This window comes from Charadrius vociferus, unplaced genomic scaffold (assembly GCF_000708025.1).
Source record: "Charadrius vociferus isolate BGI_N301 unplaced genomic scaffold, ASM70802v2 scaffold141, whole genome shotgun sequence".
Classification (NCBI taxonomy): domain Eukaryota; kingdom Metazoa; phylum Chordata; class Aves; order Charadriiformes; family Charadriidae; genus Charadrius; species Charadrius vociferus.
The window spans coordinates 1,542,999-1,560,669 of record NW_009647743.1 but is presented as its reverse complement, the minus strand read 5'-3'; the positions used below and the strand labels follow the sequence as shown (position 1 = coordinate 1,560,669).

Sequence of the window (17,671 nt, the reverse complement as noted above, 5' to 3'; positions counted from 1 at the left end):
ACGTGTGTCTGTGTCAGGAGGACATCAGCACTATTCTCCAGGTGAGAAATAACCAATGAGAATTTCTGATATTGCCATGGCTCTGAGGCTCATCTCCGTTTCACACTTCCTTCCCGTTTGGAACGGAATCCCAGGGCTGTCAGGAGAAGGTGGTGAAGCTCAGGATCAAGCAAAGCATCTGGCGCTGCAGGGCAGGGATTGACAGTTGGCTGGGAAGACAAGACCTACGTGGTTTTGTAGGAGTTTTGTGGGTGAGGCTGTCAGCTGAGAATGAAGCTGGGTCCTTCTAGAGGAGCGGTACAAACCTGGAAGTAGTTCATACAACTTGCTTTCCACAAATATTCCAGCCCTCTTGGTTATTATTCTCTTTTACTAGTCTCAGAGGCTGCCAGTGGAGTTAGACTAACCCCAAAACCTGCCACCTTCAAGGCAAGGGCACAAGGGAAAGTATCTCTATTCCACAGACAGCTGCCGCTCATTAAGTTACTTTGGAGGACATCAGAATCTTTTTTCATGCTTTAAAGAAGGTAAAGCTTATCCCATTCAGGACTCCAGAAGCAACTCTGCACTAAATTCTGCTAGGCACAACTATTCATTCTCTGGGCAAAAGCCATTAAAAAGTCCTATTAAAGCAGTACATAAAAAAGTGAAAGCTAGACCAACATCCAAAACCAACTGGAAATGTATTAAAAATGTAATTGAGATGTTGATATAAAGAGGGGATGAACATACAGTTAAAACTGAGGAGTGAGACTGAGTTGCTATTTCACTTCCACCTCTGACATGGAATTGCTATGTGATCTTCCTCACGTCAGCCATCCACGCACTGTGTTACATTAGCTACAAAACAAAAGTCAGTATCTCTTGACTTCATTCGGTAATAAAACTATTAATAATTGAAACTACAGAGGCTTGGCACTCGGTTTGTGTTCCTCAATTTTTTCTCTATAAAAAACCCTCAAACAATTCCAAAATCCCCCAGAAAACCCGTAACAGAAATCTAAGTAGATATCCAAGTAGAAAATACAGCAGGCCATTACCTTCTCTGCCCTGCACCCAAGCAATCAGGACAGTATTCATAGTCTAATTATTCACAGAAGCAATGCAGGTACCTGCAGAAAAGCCATCAGGGGAAGGGGCAGACACTGCAGTCCCAGAGTAAGGAAACTGGAGGATTTCACTGAAGAGTTTGGAATTCCGACTTAATTTAACAGATGAGCTTTAAATAAACCACTATGGTGCACTTCCCTAATATTTAGTTCTACTCAACTTTTATAACCCAGGGGAAGAACCGTCAAAGGAAACTTTCAAGTGATTTTCTTCACTATCGTTTTCATACAGGTTTTTATAAAAAGACATGCCAGTACAGTTTCAACATTTCTATGTCAGCAAATAGCTCGGAGTTTACAGGGGCAGCAGTTCCTAACAGGTGGGAATGAAAATGGAAATAAATTTTTGTTCCTCTCTTTCAATGGGGAACTCATTCTACTTTGAAGACTGCTCTTGAGGCAATAAAGACACACTTGTGGTAAAACACCAAAGAAAAGTGTTAATAAAAACAGTGACAAAAAAAACCCCCACACCTTGCAAGACATGAGGCAGCCCAATGCAGTACAGCCCAAACTCGAGTAACAACAACTTATCTTAGGAAAAATTGAACAAAATTGCACTATGTTCAAATGTCACAGCTCAGCATTTTGCATGCAACCCTCCTCCAGTCAGCCAACCGATGGATGAGCCACCTCCCTTCCCAAACTGTCCTGTACTCTCAGGTTCCTTCTGCTTTTATGGCCAGGATTGTTACAGGGTCGCACGGAACCTGCCACGGTGACTACAACCCTGAAGCTGAAATTTCAACAGATTCTTGCATCAAGCTGTACTTCACAGCCAATACAACACCATTATAAGTCATTAGCAGTCCACCCGAATCTTAGGCATTACCCAGGGGTCACCAACCAGTCCTCTGTCCTCCACGTCTAGACAAATACCAGCAGATAATACTTAAAATGTCATTAGTTAAAATAACATTCCTCCAGCCACTAGAAGCACTAAAAAAGCCTACTAAGCACTCCTGCTCTTTATACAGTATCATTGCTCTCTCTGAGCTGGAAATCCAAATTATTACTATTAAGGTCAAATTATTACTATTAAGGTAGCAACAGCATGGATGGCTTGTAGTTTTCCTATCTCTTCCCCTGAGATATTTACACTTGTTAGGCCTTTCTATCCTTGAATGCCGGCAATCGGAATGGAAGGTTTAGAAAAGATTTAAAATTCTGAGATGGTAAAGGCTTTGTCTCAGCCACCAGAGGAGTCAAATATGGAACAATTATACGTTTTCTACATTTCTTGGCTTGTGGATTTGCAGTGTGTAACCACCACACCTCTCCATGCAGACAGGCAGTGGTAACACAGAATGTTTGCTAATATGTGGGCTAAAGAAAAACAAATCACAGCAGCCATGCTGATGAATCTAGCCAAATCAGTTACCCAGCAGGCTCGGGCTTCAGGTATTGACAGAGACGACAGACACAAGGCGTGAGACCAGCGCTCAGCGTGGGAGTGGTATAGACCACCACGGAGTGACTCTTCAGCCCACTGCTGTGAGAAAACAGCCATGAAGAGCGCGACCGTATCTATTGCCAGAAGGGCTCTACACACAGCAGAGAGTAACATCCACTGGTGCAACAGATGCAGCATGCCATAACGGATTTATGACCCAGCACTGCTGCAGTCACGAAGAGAGCTCAGTACTTAGGCACGTAACGCATTCCCCCAAAGCCATCATCATCATCTCACCCTGGCAGAAGTTCACTCACGGCTCGCCTGCATTGCGAATGCTTGAGAACATCCCCTGCGAGAGAGGAGTGGGAATAGCACGACCCTGGCCGTAACAACGCCACGGCTGAGGGAAGGAACATCACCTTCAGGGAGCTAGGCTATTTCGGGCCTCTCCTCTTGCCTAACGCCCCACCGATGCACCAGCGCAGATGGTATGTTTGAGGTTGCCCCAATCCAGTACTGGAGTGTCCTAACGGCCTTTCTTTAACGACAGTTGTCTTTAAGGCCTTGCAGGCAGATTGCTCCAGGATTATCTTTCGGCCTTATTGCTATGCACCTTTGAAAATCCAGGTTTTAAGCTACATCTGAGTTCACAAGGTTTCATTTCGTACTTGTTTGTAGTTCAGATTTAATCCAGAAAAATAAAGAAATCAAGGGAAGGAGGTTTCCATGTGAGTTAGCTTAAGACTGTGCATATCAAGCACGCCAACAAGCCAACCTGGTGACAAGTAAAGGTCCATCTTCAGAAAAAGACACATTTCAAGGAGGCACACAGAAATGATACTGAGTATAAAATACAGCCCGTGGCGATGCTCTTCTCAAGGAGGTCCTGCCATACAAATACAGATAGGAACTAAAAAAAACCCAAAACCACCACCACAAAGGAATCCACATGATAGGATATCTCAGTTTCTTTCAGGGAAACAAGTATGCAAACAGGCTCCAGCGGATATATTCACTAGAAGTTTCTGTAGCCTCAGAGATTTTCCTTAAGGTGAGGGACAAGTCAATGCTTGCCAACAGATGTGCTCGGGTTTTGTTGCTGCAAATAGGTCAGGGCTCCGGCCATGCCAGTCTAGTCGCATCATGTAACTCTCACCGAAATCCCTTTAAGGTAGGTTATGTTCTTCCGAGGAGAATGGTTCTGGTATCTTGCTGACATGTGGTGTCATTTGTTTCACTCTAAGCAAGTGTCTTCTTGAGATTTATTTTGAAGTGTGGCTTTTCTTTGGCAGTTATTTGTCATAGTAGGCAAAGTTATTTAGCATAAGAGAAAGTGATGAGCTCCATCAAAAAAACCTCCCTTCTAAACTTTCCAAAAAGAACACTCACACTATCTTGAGCATTTTTACACCATTAGCTTACGTGCTGCATATGAAAAACAAATGCTAAATGTGGTGCCTTACTCCAAGTGGTATGGTGAATAGGTATGCCATACAATATTCCTGTCATTACTAAACGAATCTCTATTGTATCCAGGAAGCTCGTAGAGGTCTTATATGGCTTTTATTAATAGAACTGTGATCTCTGTGGAATGCAAGTTGAGAGGATGCCTCGTGCCTATCTTCCCTACCTAACAACTGTTGCTGAGTGACATTATCAATTGCAACTTGTTAGAATAAAATAATAGGACAACGTTGCTCTAATCATTCACTACAGTTCAAAATGCAATCAAGCTTTCCAAACAGCAGATCTCTAACAGTGAAACATAGCATTATTTCCTATTTATTAGTTGTATTTAATGGACCGGCTTCTTGGGTCGACCCAAGCACCACTTAGCGTACAAGGAAAAGAAGGAAACAGAAGGCTTTTTACAAGTCTCATAACCCTGAAAGGAGATGGGGACTCCAGCCTTGAACTACCACAATCCGATGGATGGCTTAATTTAGGGCAACTAGGAATAACCAGTGTACTGAGCATTCCTACCATGCCTGGCCAAGGCAGACACAGCAAAGACACAGCTTAGAACTCACTGTGTTCATTCAAAAGGAGACTTTATTTCTGTAAAACTTAAGAACAAATCAGGGCATGTTCCCCTCTCCAGTTGTGCAAGAACAGCATAATTTATTTTGAGAAACTATACTCAAATACTACAAATTCTGCTTTCAAGTAACTTTCAAATATTACTATAAAATAGTATAGTTACACATAAAGTGATATTCTATGAAAACTTTTTGCAAAGACAGTCTGACATAATTAAGAAATAAAGTTTTAAGGGAAAGCATTTTATGTTTTCAGAACTACTTAGCTTGCGCATCAGAGCCCAGGTATGTGTGTAAGTACATGACTACTTGTTTGTCAAATATGCTATATTAACTTCTGCAAAATTATTCTTTCATAAGAAAGTTCCTCTATACCACCTTCTACTTGCAGCTAAAAGCATTTTGACAGTTACTGAGTATCAGGTTTAATTTTGATAAAATAGTCTTTTTGCCTTATAAAATTTTATGAATGGGAACTACACCTCCTTCTATGAAGTTATCTTATCAAAGTATGGACTCTTCCATACAAACCCAGCATTTACCAGTATTTGTCAGCAGAGTTTATATCTCACAGACCCAAACCACCTGACAATGAATTAACTCTTAAGATTTGATACACAAGTACACTTTGAAATCACTTCATACCACAGTGCTACTACCTCATCCTAGAGCAACTGAACTGTAAGACTCAGCTGAAGCTCCAGCTCAGCGCACGTATATACAGAGCGCTTTCGTGACACGACCAGCTAGCTGGTAGAGTGGGAAGAATCTAAAGGTTGCTTTTGATCCTCCCCTTTGCATCCAGCAACAGCTGTACAAAAAGCTGAGCTATTAACTCCTCACAGGCCTGGAAATACAGCCAGAGAAGAAATCTTACTGTGCAGATCACTGCCACTGCAGACAGCCTGCTAAGGAGCTAATTATATCCAAAGTTAATTTGCAATTAAGTTCATTTTTGTAGGCCAGTTTGTAGGACACAGAATTTTAAAAATGAATATGCATATATGTGCTATGACTTTTTCCATAAAGAAAGAAATGAATAAAACGTTGACTTTTGTGACTTTTCTAGCGTAATGAATGAATACAAGGTAACTTCAACACAATAAAAAAAAGAAAAGCTACACACCACAACCTATTTACAACACAGCTATAGCCTCTGATTGCAAAGCACTTTGCTCTGAACAACTCATCAGTCCCTTTCAATTCAATGGGGCAAGTATGTGCATATCAGTGTTTACAAAGCCAGTGCCAAAGTTAAAAATAATCCAGTAAAGGGGACCTTTATAATAGAATGGATCCTTTTTTTCAGTTAATTCTTTTATGGTAGTAATACCCCTGAGTTCATTGAAAAAAGAATTCAATTCTGATAATTTATTAAAACATGGAATCTTTAATCCATTTTAAACAAATGTAAATGACTGCAGAGTTCTGTCCTGCATTTAGTGGTGTTCAGTTTTTTAATACTGCGGATGACAGAATATTATATTTCTTTTTATAAAATCAGTAGATGACACTAAACTGCAGGTGCTGGAACTGCTCAGCAGGTTTGGAAACATTTCAAAGCAGACTTGAGTAAAATGGAGAAACTGTCTCATATCAAGAGCATGAAATTAGCTGAAGGCCAGTACAAAGTATTACACTAAGAGAGGAAAAAGCAAATGCATGGTACAGCGACTCTGTGTTAACATGGGGTTTATAGCAGGCTACAGACTTTATCCTTAATACTTTACTGTTGGGGGGGGAAGCATCATTCCAGGAGGCATTACATAGGGTATCATATATATGGCACATGATGTAACCGTTCCACTTTTATCCAAGTAACAGTTCCACTGGTTGCACTAATAAAGACTCAGCTGGTGCACTGTTTAACGTGGGGAATTAGACATCAATAAAGATGTCTCTGAACTGTGTATGAACTGGCACAGGTCCAAAGGAGACCAACTACAGTAATTCCAGGTCTGGAAAACAAGACCGAGGAGGACAGACTAAGTTAAATCCTTTTTTCTTTATTCTAGAAAAGACAAAAACAGTAGAGGTAGGAAGATGCACGACAACAGTCTTTAAACTGATTACTTTTCATACATGCAGAAAAACTGATAAATACCTTAATGGTATTGTATGTATTTAGTTTGCAGAAATAAAGATTTAGGTGAGTCTCGGGGGGAATGAGAAGTGTTCTAGTGACGAGAACAGCAAAAATTGTAATTGGTTGCCTAAGGACACTGCAGAAATCACTATTACTAAGCATTTTAAAAACAGGTTAGACAAACATTTGCCAGACAACCAATGCATATTTGATCCTAGAGAGTCCACATTACCTCTCAAGGTGCCTTTCAGCTGTACACACGAGAAAAGTTTTACTCAGACTTCATCTCCATAAATAAATTAATTGGACATACAATTAGTAGAGGTTTTATATGCACTTTTCTGGTCTTAGCTGATGCTCAACACTGATCTAGTTCTTAAATTTCAATGCCGCACACACAGCATAATAATTTCTAATTATTGGGATGCTCTCCCTATCCAGCTGTTCGCATACATATGAGACCCAAAAGATAGATTTAACACTGTAGATCGGTGACTATCCCTATTGGAGAGAAAATATTCCTGAAATATTAAGGAACAAAATATGACCTGTTTCACTACTAATATCCAGCAACAAGACCACAGCAGGCAGATGACACAGGTAAAGCTGTCTCCTTGTATTCAACAAAGAACAAGCCACAAAACAAAGTCAGCCAACCATGAATGCAGATCCCTGGGCCTCGAATCCTGTACTGACCTATACACCTTCAGTTTGAGCAAAGGAGTTCCACCAAGTACTACTGCTCAGTACCTAAAACGTCCTCAGTGGTACAGGCTTCCTAAAAGAAAGGCTTATTTTAACTCCGGAGCTCAAGTCAGTAAACATGAAATAATGCCTGTGCCTGGCAGCACGTGATTTCCAAAGGCTCTTCTCTTCTTCAAAATTAGAGCACTCTATCCTAGCCAAACCATTAGAACAGCAAAAAGTAATTTTGTAGTATTAGAAGCAAACTGAAAATACCAGCACTAACAGAATTTTAAGAGTATGTAATCAGATTAAAACTAGAAAATGAAAACTAACGTTTCCTCTAATTAGAATTACTTCTTGAAATACCATAAACTTCAATTAGGCAACGACAGGCTATTTTTCTGGTTTGGGTTTTTTCTTTTGAGGTTTCTCAGTTGCTTAATAAAAAACATAGAACAGGATCACTAATTAGGAGGATACTCAGTATTTAATTTTATCATTTAATGTTACAAGCTGTAGCTTCACATTACTTATTGTACATCTTCTAGATATTTCTTTGAACAGGTTATTTTGTTACACGGTATTGTATAAACTCTACTGAGGTACCTCTGTGCTGCATTTCACAAACATAAACAAACCAAATCCCAGGACATGGTGTGAGATGAGACAGTATCACGCCCCCTTCTACAAACACAGAACAAAGATATAGAAAAGATAAGATAAAACTGTCATTTTGAGGAGCCTTATTTGCATCCCAAAGAGCAAGGATTGGTCCTGCTAATCAGGACAAGGGGCTGAATTTGCAGATTGTGTAACTTCGGCTGAACATGAGTTTAGGACTGTCCCAATCCAGACCTAAACGCTAAGGGCCAGTGAAAAATTAAGACACCCTGGTGTCGAGTTGTAAAAAGTACAGTTTAAGCACAAAATAGTTGCATTAACTATTTTCTTTTAATAAACCAAGCAGAAAACCAGAAACTTTATCACATGCTTGAGGCTTTAAATCATATAAACCTCTTCTACCTGAGCAAAACAATAACCTGCAAGAGTGATAGTTTTTCATCTTTTGCATGGGCCAGCTACTAGAACGCTGTACATACATTTATTTAGATATAATAGCTCAGGCTCCTGCATTCAGCGACAGGTAACACTGTAGAGACTATTGTACTCTCCAACCTGATGCATGTTATTCCCTTCCTTCTAGTTTTTCCCAGTCTTTTTCCTTCCTTACTCAGACTCTGCGCCAGTCTTCCCAGAATGAGCTGCCTTAGAGCTAGCCAGCAGTTTTTGACAAAAAAAATAATCTTGTTTTCAAGTGAGGGCTACCACACCCACTGCGAGTCTGTCTGCCAGTGGAGCAGTCAGTCTGTCCCATCCTACTGTAGTGAATACACGTACACACCCCCACATACATATATATATCTGCACACATACTAACACACATACATCCCTAAGAGTTAAAAAGATGTGATTAACACACTCAGACATAAAAACTTTGGGTTTCAGACCTTTCTCTCTAAATTGTGCAGAGAACACATGAGATAAATCCACCTCAGGTAAATCTGCAAAGCAAGCTAACTCCTGCTTTAGGATGTAAGCCTCTCTCTCCGGTTTGCAAATTTAAATCCATACACACAAAACATCTAACTTTTGTCCCAACATTGAAGACTGAAAGGATCTTTACGTTTGAACTGTTTCTGAGTCATTTCTACGGTTTCCCCCTTTGCATTAAACTTGGGTTATTTCCTCCTGTTCACGGTACGTGGGGATGAGCGGTGAAGGCAGTAAGAGGCAAGACAAGTCCTCCTGTTCCATCACCTAACTCAAAAGTGATGTTGTCCCAGATGACAAGGAACAACAATCAAAGACAAGCGAGGCAGCAGGGATGCCAAGCTGAGCAAAACCATGGTTCAGTCACACACTGGGATACCACAGTCGAGAAGAGAGATTCTTCTGCGTTCTGTGACCCGAGCAAAGAACTGAATGAAAATGGTACCGGTCACCACAGGTGAGCTTGGGGGAACAGTGGTGCCCAGCTCTGCCTGAGCAAACAGAAAAAGGAATTTTCACAAGAGCTTTCAACCTAGTAAAATTTCATGGGTTTCCACACAGATGCCCAAAAGCTCACCCTGACCGACAGTAAGCTTCCGGATACCTGCCAAGGCACTAATTCAAAGTACAGAAGGGCTGTATCTTCTCAAGTAAATTATTACAAGAAAATTTTAACTTAATCAAGAAATAATTGTCAGAAATATCTGGACTAGTTTCACTAAAGTGTCGCAAAATAATCACACGCCACGCGTGGAAAATTTCAGCCACAAATGGGTGAGCTGGGGAACCTTACAAGTAATTTGGAAAACCGTCTTAGATTGGGAAGTAACTGGCAATCTTAAATATAGCCATCTTAAGTACAGGCCTCTTTCCTAACAGGACATTGGCTGTAATATTTCAGTTTTATTCTGAATTTAATAACCTAAAAAAACCCCAAAACAACTTAAATAATCTAACAACACTCCTTCAGATAATCTTTGTTAAAAAAATCCACAGACCTACAGAAAAAAAACCAAACCATTCTTGCAAATCATTTGACAAACTGAATATAAGGGAGGCTAGCAGATAATTACCTGGGGAAAAAAAAAACCAACAGTAACAACAATACCCCCCAAACAGAGCAGCAAACAGTAGTGATAAGATAGTAAGTACAAATATACCTTGTCCTTGAGGAACTCCGTAAAATTCAGCAGCTATCCTTGCTGCTTCCTTACGGTTTCCTTTCACGATGTAGAAATGACTCAGTATGGCAAGGCTGATCTTCACAAAAAGTTTAAAACAAAAAAGGGAAAGTATAGTAAAGTAGACATTGGATAGCTGCTGGGCAAAAGGGCGACTTTCTTCTATGACAGTCATTGCTGCGGCGAAATCTCTCTCAGTGTTTGGGTAGGGCTCTCAAATGTGTTGATAAGATCATATGGCTCCAGCCACGCTCTTGGGAACAACTGGTCCTCAGGAAAGAAAATATCAGCTGGTCATGATGCTTGCTGCTCAAAATATGGCGATTATTTATACTGTACATAGTATTGAGTTCACTACCGCTCCTGCTAGCCTGGTGATATTCCAGTGGGACGGAATATAACAGACACAGGTTCCAAGACCCTGCACTGGACTTGTTCCACTTAAAAGGTCTGTTTCATTCCAAATTCTGCATTTCCATTTCATTTATTTACCCTATTAACATATTTTAAAATACACTGTCAAAAGTATTAGTACTAAGAACTACAACTTCATGTACTAAACCAGGTAACTCAGGTAATCTGTTTTCACTAAACTAAACTCTCTTGCTTCTTAAGTACAATTGCTCTTTTGTGCTACTTTATGCTAGACTACTATTTTTTTCTTACAAAACTAGAACCACATCAGTACATACTTGAAATACACATTAATAATGAAACAGAGATTTAATATATACCAGCTTTGACAGTCTCTTACTATTTTGTTCAGGCTGAATGAAACTATCCAGGATACATGGCTTATAGCATTACACACAAAAAAAAAAGTATTCAGAGCAGACTATAAAAATCAAACTCCTAGATATTTTTATAAATAAGATCTTGAAGTATCTAAAATTAAATTAATTAAAATGTAATTAAAATTAAATAAATGCAGTGGTAAATATACAGCCTGGAAAATTCTAATGCTTATGATAGACATTTCACTGTGCTGCATCATATTATTTTAAACCTATGACATGGCAGGCTTTATTTCTTGGACAGTTTTAGAAAGGGGAATCTAAATTCCTCAGATTTTTTAAGAATTAATTTGCTTATATACCGTAAAGTTATTACTCATAGTCATCAGCAGTTACGCACAAATTGTTCCATTAGTGTGAGTAACTGCTGAGTAAATAATGGTGTCACAACACGAGGAGCTGCAGGGCAGAACTAGATTCCTAAGTAAGCTATAACCCTAAAATAAAGAATCATGGCAGCATAGGAAAGGGTCCTGTTTTAAATTTTTCTATTTCCTTTTAAATAAAAGACATAGTGTCTTCAATTGTAGTTTAAAATACTCTACCCATAGCAATCTTAAACTGAAACACCCTTTCTAGACTATCCTACCTTCTCTTGTTTGACGGTCAGAAAAAAAGCGTTTTAGAATGTTGGCAAGTGTCCGTCAGGAACAGAGGGTCTGAGCCAAACGTCCCTGCATCCACAGATCCCCTGACTTCAGCAAACAGCATCGCAGACTTTAAGGATATGATCCAAAATCACATTTCTGAAAGGAAAATAGAAAAATACAGAACCTCTTATCATCTGACTCCAGAAGTAATGTATTAGAGCAAGAAACTACAATGTTTTCTGGAAACTACACTCAAATAAACCTATATAAATGAAGAAAAGACAATGATAAAAGGAAATGAGCTTGGAAATAATTATCAAGATTTTTAACAGACAGGAACTGAATTGTGCTTATCTTGAGAGAAACAGACATTCAGTCTTTCTTTGAAAAAAAATTAATCCCCATTAAAATCAAAAGAGAAGATAGAAAAGGCAATTAAAAGCAGTTTACACTGTAAACTGTATTAGTCAGTGAAAAAATATATGCATTTTCTCCTAAATTTCATTTATAGACATTTTCTCATCCAGCCAAAATAGGAACTGCTCTCCTCATACCATAGTTAGAAGCAGGAGTGAGTACTTAAAATGCCAAATGAAAATCCCTTTTTATATTTGGCACATTGTTATCTGACACTGAATTGAGGTGTCATGTTTTCCATAAGGATAAATAGGCATTATGTTCTGAGCCACCACTGCCAATTTCCGTTTCAATCATTAATAGAAATGATATTTTCCTTAGTAACACATCCAGTATTGGAATTTCTAACTTCTTCCATACTACTACTAGTATTATTAAGCGTAACTCAATCGGTCCACAGAATTCCCCAGCCGTTTTAAGTACCTGTTTTGCAAATTTACCATGCAGAATAAGGAAGAATCATAATTATCTCATGGAAAACATTTTTCCTCTTTATAGTGTTTCACCTGACCCCTTTTTTTCCTGAGTCCACATTGTGTCCTCCAGTAACTGTGCTTTCTCATCTGGGCTTCTCTCACGTTTTGTTAATTAACAAAATAGTCTTTCTTTGTAGAGGCGAAAATCCAAATAGCAATTACTATAAATAATTAAATATAAATACAAAAATATAAATAACAGCTGGAGTTAACAGCAGTGCTCAGAGTTAAACTTCCCCTTACAATTCTGTCTCCTGCTTCTTATAACTGCAGTAGATAAATCACTGCAAAGAAGTTCCTCAATTGTTAGGTTGTCTTCTTCAGGTCAAACCTTCTGTAAAGGATCAAGAAAAATAACAAAAAACCTTTTCAAAAATGGTGCTGTGGATGCATGTAATATTTTGTAAGTGATCTTTCAAAAATCCCCCTTGATCTGTAAAACTTTCTAGAAACAACATGTAAAATGAGCCGCAGGATTATTCCTGTAGCAAAGCTTGTCTTTTGTCCTCTCAAAAATTTCCCTCCTTAGCTATAAATGACATAAAAATAAAAGACTTTCTGAGTTTTGAGAATTTCAGTTCACGTACACTCAGAAGCAGCTGGCAAAATTACTCTGCTAATAATATTTCTTCTTTTTTAAAGTAAGTGCGTGCCAGCTTAACTGGAAACTCTCCCAACTGCACAGAACAACCAAGTTTATCCTAATCTGAGGCTACTAAAGCTCTGCAGCAATTGCTTTTACAGCTTCTTGGCAAACCCACGCCACCAGGCACCCCGTCATGAAAACAGAGCAAGTGCTCAGATGTTAACGCTCACACGGCATTTTGGAAGAATCAACAACGTGAATGCTGAGAGTTGAACCCAAAATAGCCACGAGCAGGCCCATGCCGACTGGGAGAACCGGGAACAGAAAGCTACAGATGCTGTAACGGAAAGCAGAAAGTAGAAGCATAAGTAAATACATAAAGGATCTGATGGTCAACGTGATGCCATGGAAGAGTGTAAAAGACTGGCATGGAAGCGTTCCAAATTTTCTATTGCACGGCAACACGAAGCAATTGGAGTCTGCTCTTGCAGCAGCGCAGAATACGGAGAGCTTCCAAATAGAAACCCATCAGCAATATGTAACAAACATACAAAAATAGATAATAAAATTATATATATTATAAAAATATCAGAGCACTTGAAAAGAGCATTGGCTTAATTTGGACATTCCCACTTCCTATATCGTTTTGATTTTTGGGAAGGAAACTTCTCGGCTTCACTTCCTCACTTGTAAAAAGGGTTTAAAAGGACCCCTCAAGAGGAGTATTTGGAACATAACTCTGTTGCTGTTAACAAAACACTCAGATATTTCAGTGAAAACAATACTGTGACTAATTAGGTATCTAATAATTTTTCTTTTAATACAAAATTTGGATAACAAACCTGAATAAAATGGAATGTTCATTCAGGGAATGGCTACAAAAAGGATAGCATCTAAAATTACTATAACGTTTCAGGTTTTCTCATAGCACACAGGAAAATGGCACCAAGCTACACTGCAGATAAACAATATTAGCATTTTTGTTTTGTTTTTAAACATAGTAATACTGTGACACACAAGGATCCCCATAGCTTGACATACGAGCAAATTCCCAGTAAATAAACAAGAACAATGTAATCTGGTATGTCTTCCCCATTTCTGGCAATTAGCTATTTTAATTTTAAAACCATTTAAAAAACACCAAACGCTGGAATGTATCATCTTAAATTCCCTTTTCATGTAGCTTGGTCAGTTATCATTTCTAAAGAACATAACTGGTATACTCAAGATAGCAATACGGCCATTTTTAATGACTACAAAAGCAGTTAATTTCAAACTCCAGTGCTCAGACAAAGTAGCCTGCCCTTTAATGCCTTACTGTGTGGTGGCCAAGCGCAGAAAGAAAGTACTCAGCAGTGGCAGCACCTGTTTATGCTAATTCAAACTGTTCGTGAAATCTAGTGCAATTTACCCACAACCTACTTGAGTAACTTTTAGAGAAAACTATGCTCTATCTCCTATGATTAATTACATAACCATATTAATAAAGTCCTTATCTTATTCTGGCAATTCTTCCTCAACGCTGTAGAAGACCGGTGTGCTTAATTTTCAGTAAGGCAAGATACACGAGAAAAATAACACAATTTATATCATATTTAGTCTTTGAAGGCATTTTTTAATCCTAAAGACTGCAAAACCATTAGAAATATGATTTCTTTACACCATATACTGTTGTCTTCAGTTCTGGAAAATACACTCACTTCTAATTAAATCTTTTAAAGTAATATCCTTAAATTAGATTAATATAGGCTGCAGGAGAGTAACTATACTCACAGCACAAATTCTGTTCCAGTTCGTCTTAACAGTTTGCTTCAGTATTTTGGAGATGCATCTAAATGCCTGAAAGTTAAAATGTTTTTTTAAAGACAAGATATGCAATACAGTATGAGGAATTATTTGTATAACTCTTTACCTGCCTGTCTTTCTCCACATATAAGAGATTTAGCTAAAAATACACAAGAAGTTAAAATATAGCCCTGGGTTTGAAATTTCTGACTAGTAACAAATGTAATAGAAGATACTTTAATAAAATAGGATGCCAAGCAGAGGAACAGAAATTCTTAGGTGCTTTGAAGAATGCACTATTTTATACATTATAGACAACCCACCAAGAGAAATTAATAAAATAATGACCTCAGAACAGAAAGAGTTTAAAACAAAATCAGGAGGAAGCCACTAGTTCTAGTACTGAGTTTCTGATGTAAGCATACTGTGCTTGATGAAGGACTCAAAAATGCTGAGAAGCCTGAGCCGCTAAAAAAGCAATGTCTAATTCAGCATGAAAAATGACCTGCCAAGTGACCTGCTGACTTGTATTTTAATAGGTGTAAGGGATGCTAATCCTCAATACTTAAAATTTTATCTGACTCATCTAAAGTTATTGAATGTAATTTATGTCGTTTCCTCCTTGGTGTATGTTCTTTAAGCAATTTTTTCTATTATTTTCTATTCAAAGCATTTGAACTAAATAAATCTTGACACGGAGCAACTATTTTAAAATGCATTTGCTCATATAAGTTGTTATGCAAAATGTTAACTTAAGTTAACACTGAAGGTAAGGCAAAAAAAGACAGACATACCATAAAACAACTATTAAAAAATACGAAATGTTCTTTTGAGTAATATCCTTCATAAGTGAAGGATATTATGCATCCATGCTTAGGCACAGAAAGACAAACAAATCATATTTATATGGTAGCTGTAAGAAATTCAGAAATTGGAGTGATTGGAAGACATCAAACAGCTGCTGGGTCCTTTTCCAAACAGGAACTCAAGCCCACGTGCACAACCCAGACACTACTCTTTGTAAAATATGAAGAGGAAAGGTGGCTGAAGTACAGACTTTGTGCGGCTGTTTTGGGGGAATGAAAAGAAAAAAAGTGAAAGAACACAAACTTTGATCCAGAGCAGACCAAGCTCGGTTTAGATCTGAACTGCTTATTCACTGTACCCTGTTGCTATCCTTAAAAATTCTAGACTTACTCAACCACACGACAAAGCCATATTCTCAGCACAAAAACACGAGTTGTGTTGCCAACTGAAGCAAACACACCACTCTAAAACAAACAAATAAAGGGTCTACATCTCCTTTTTACAGCTTTTCTTCCTGAAGTACCTTAATGCCATGTCAGTCCAGAATCTACACAAACAATGCGGTGTGAAGTTATAACTGATGTCCTAAGGTATCAGTTCCCATAATTCATGCTAGACTCCTGATCACCAAAAACCCTCTTTCAAAATGCAATGCATTGACATGTTAAGTGTCGTAACAGGGGAAAATCAGAATAAGTGTTGTAAAACATGTTACTCTCCTCCTCTTGGTAGTCAAGCTCTGACTTCTGATACTCATTCTACTGAACAGATATGTGTTTAGAAACCATTCCTTTTCTCTCATAAGACTATGAAACACACCACTTAATTTAAAAAGCTTTAATGCACAAAAGTTTATCTTATAGAAGTTTTGTTTCATAGTTTCTTTCTGTATTTTGGTGTAGCCCATTATTTCCCATCAGTTCTCAAACTGCTTCCAGAATGCCCAAATTCATGCTGTTGGGTGGATACAGTAGTACTTTTTTTTTTTTTTAACTCCGCTGTATTAAAATCAGTGCTCTGACACAATTTAGGTTCTGTACAAACCAAGTTCATAATTTCTAACATCATGAAAAGTTTGATTATTCTACTGCTAGCTTTTAATGAATTTAAACTGGTTTTATACAGGCGTTTTGTCTTTCCTGTCTGTTGAAAATACTACTCCAAACCTAGAAAATAGTTCTAACATACAGACTTGCATATCGGGATTTCGAAAGGATGGAATTACGGGTCAAGGATTTAAATGTCAATCAGTACCTCTAGACGTAAGAGACATTCTCTATATCGCATGTATTTAAAAACATAAAAACTAACTCAGATATTCAAGCAATTATGAAATTCCAGTTTTCTAATTTCCCCAGTTCTTTGAAAGAATACAGAGAAATTTTAAAGCTCTATCACTTTGTTACACACCCACTGGACAGCTACTTCTCACAATGGTGATAGATTCCACTTCAACTGCAAGTCTAATATCAAACAATCCCTGCTATCAGCAACATCATCATACGAGCATGCTTGATTCGCTTAACCAGCCCATCTAATCCCTGACAGTAAAGTTCCATACAGAAGGGAAGCAAGTATAACTGACCTGTCTGGAAGTGAATTCAGTCTGAGTTCTGCTAAGAAACCTAGTAAGTTTGTCCTGCAGCATTTGTTGCAGTCCTCTTTGGATACCTAATACAATCCAATTAGTAAGAGTATTACAGAAGAAGACACCAAGTTACGTGCGTACTTGCAGACATTACTAAAAGCAGAAACGTGTCAGACCGCAGGCACACACCGCCTGCTGACAGACAAACTCTAGCAAATCTTGGCCCCCCAGGAGTTTAAGAAGTTCCCACCTCCAGCTGCCCATTCCATTCCTCAGCTGAAGGTTCTTGCCCCTCCTTCTGCCTTCCTGGAAATCAACAGGAAGGAATGTGTATTGGTATTCAGCCACTTCAGTTCAAAATCTGGCAATTTAAACTGTTGATGAGTTTGAACTAACCGTTTGGACTTCACACTGAAAAAAGCACTCGCACCCCCTACCACCCACTCCGCTACAGAGATAGTAACCTCCTGTTAAAAAGCAGCAGCAAACTATGAGGTGAGAGTAATGTCAAAATGCACGTACAAGCCGCCTCTTAATAAGGATATTTAGCTGTGATTTTTGATGACTTAATGAACTGAT

The 17,671-nt window shown here is 38.4% G+C and overlaps 1 protein-coding gene across 1 annotated transcript in view; it reads right to left on the bottom strand.

The window, feature by feature from the left end:
• ASB5 (ankyrin repeat and SOCS box containing 5) overlaps nucleotides 1-10,224 on the bottom strand; it is a 29,456-nt gene extending 19,232 nt beyond the window's left edge. The window contains 1 exon segment of the mRNA XM_009882007.1: nucleotides 10,029-10,224. Within this exon segment, the coding sequence (XP_009880309.1) occupies nucleotides 10,029-10,224 (196 nt within the window).
• Nucleotides 10,225-17,671: the final 7,447 nt, after the last annotated feature.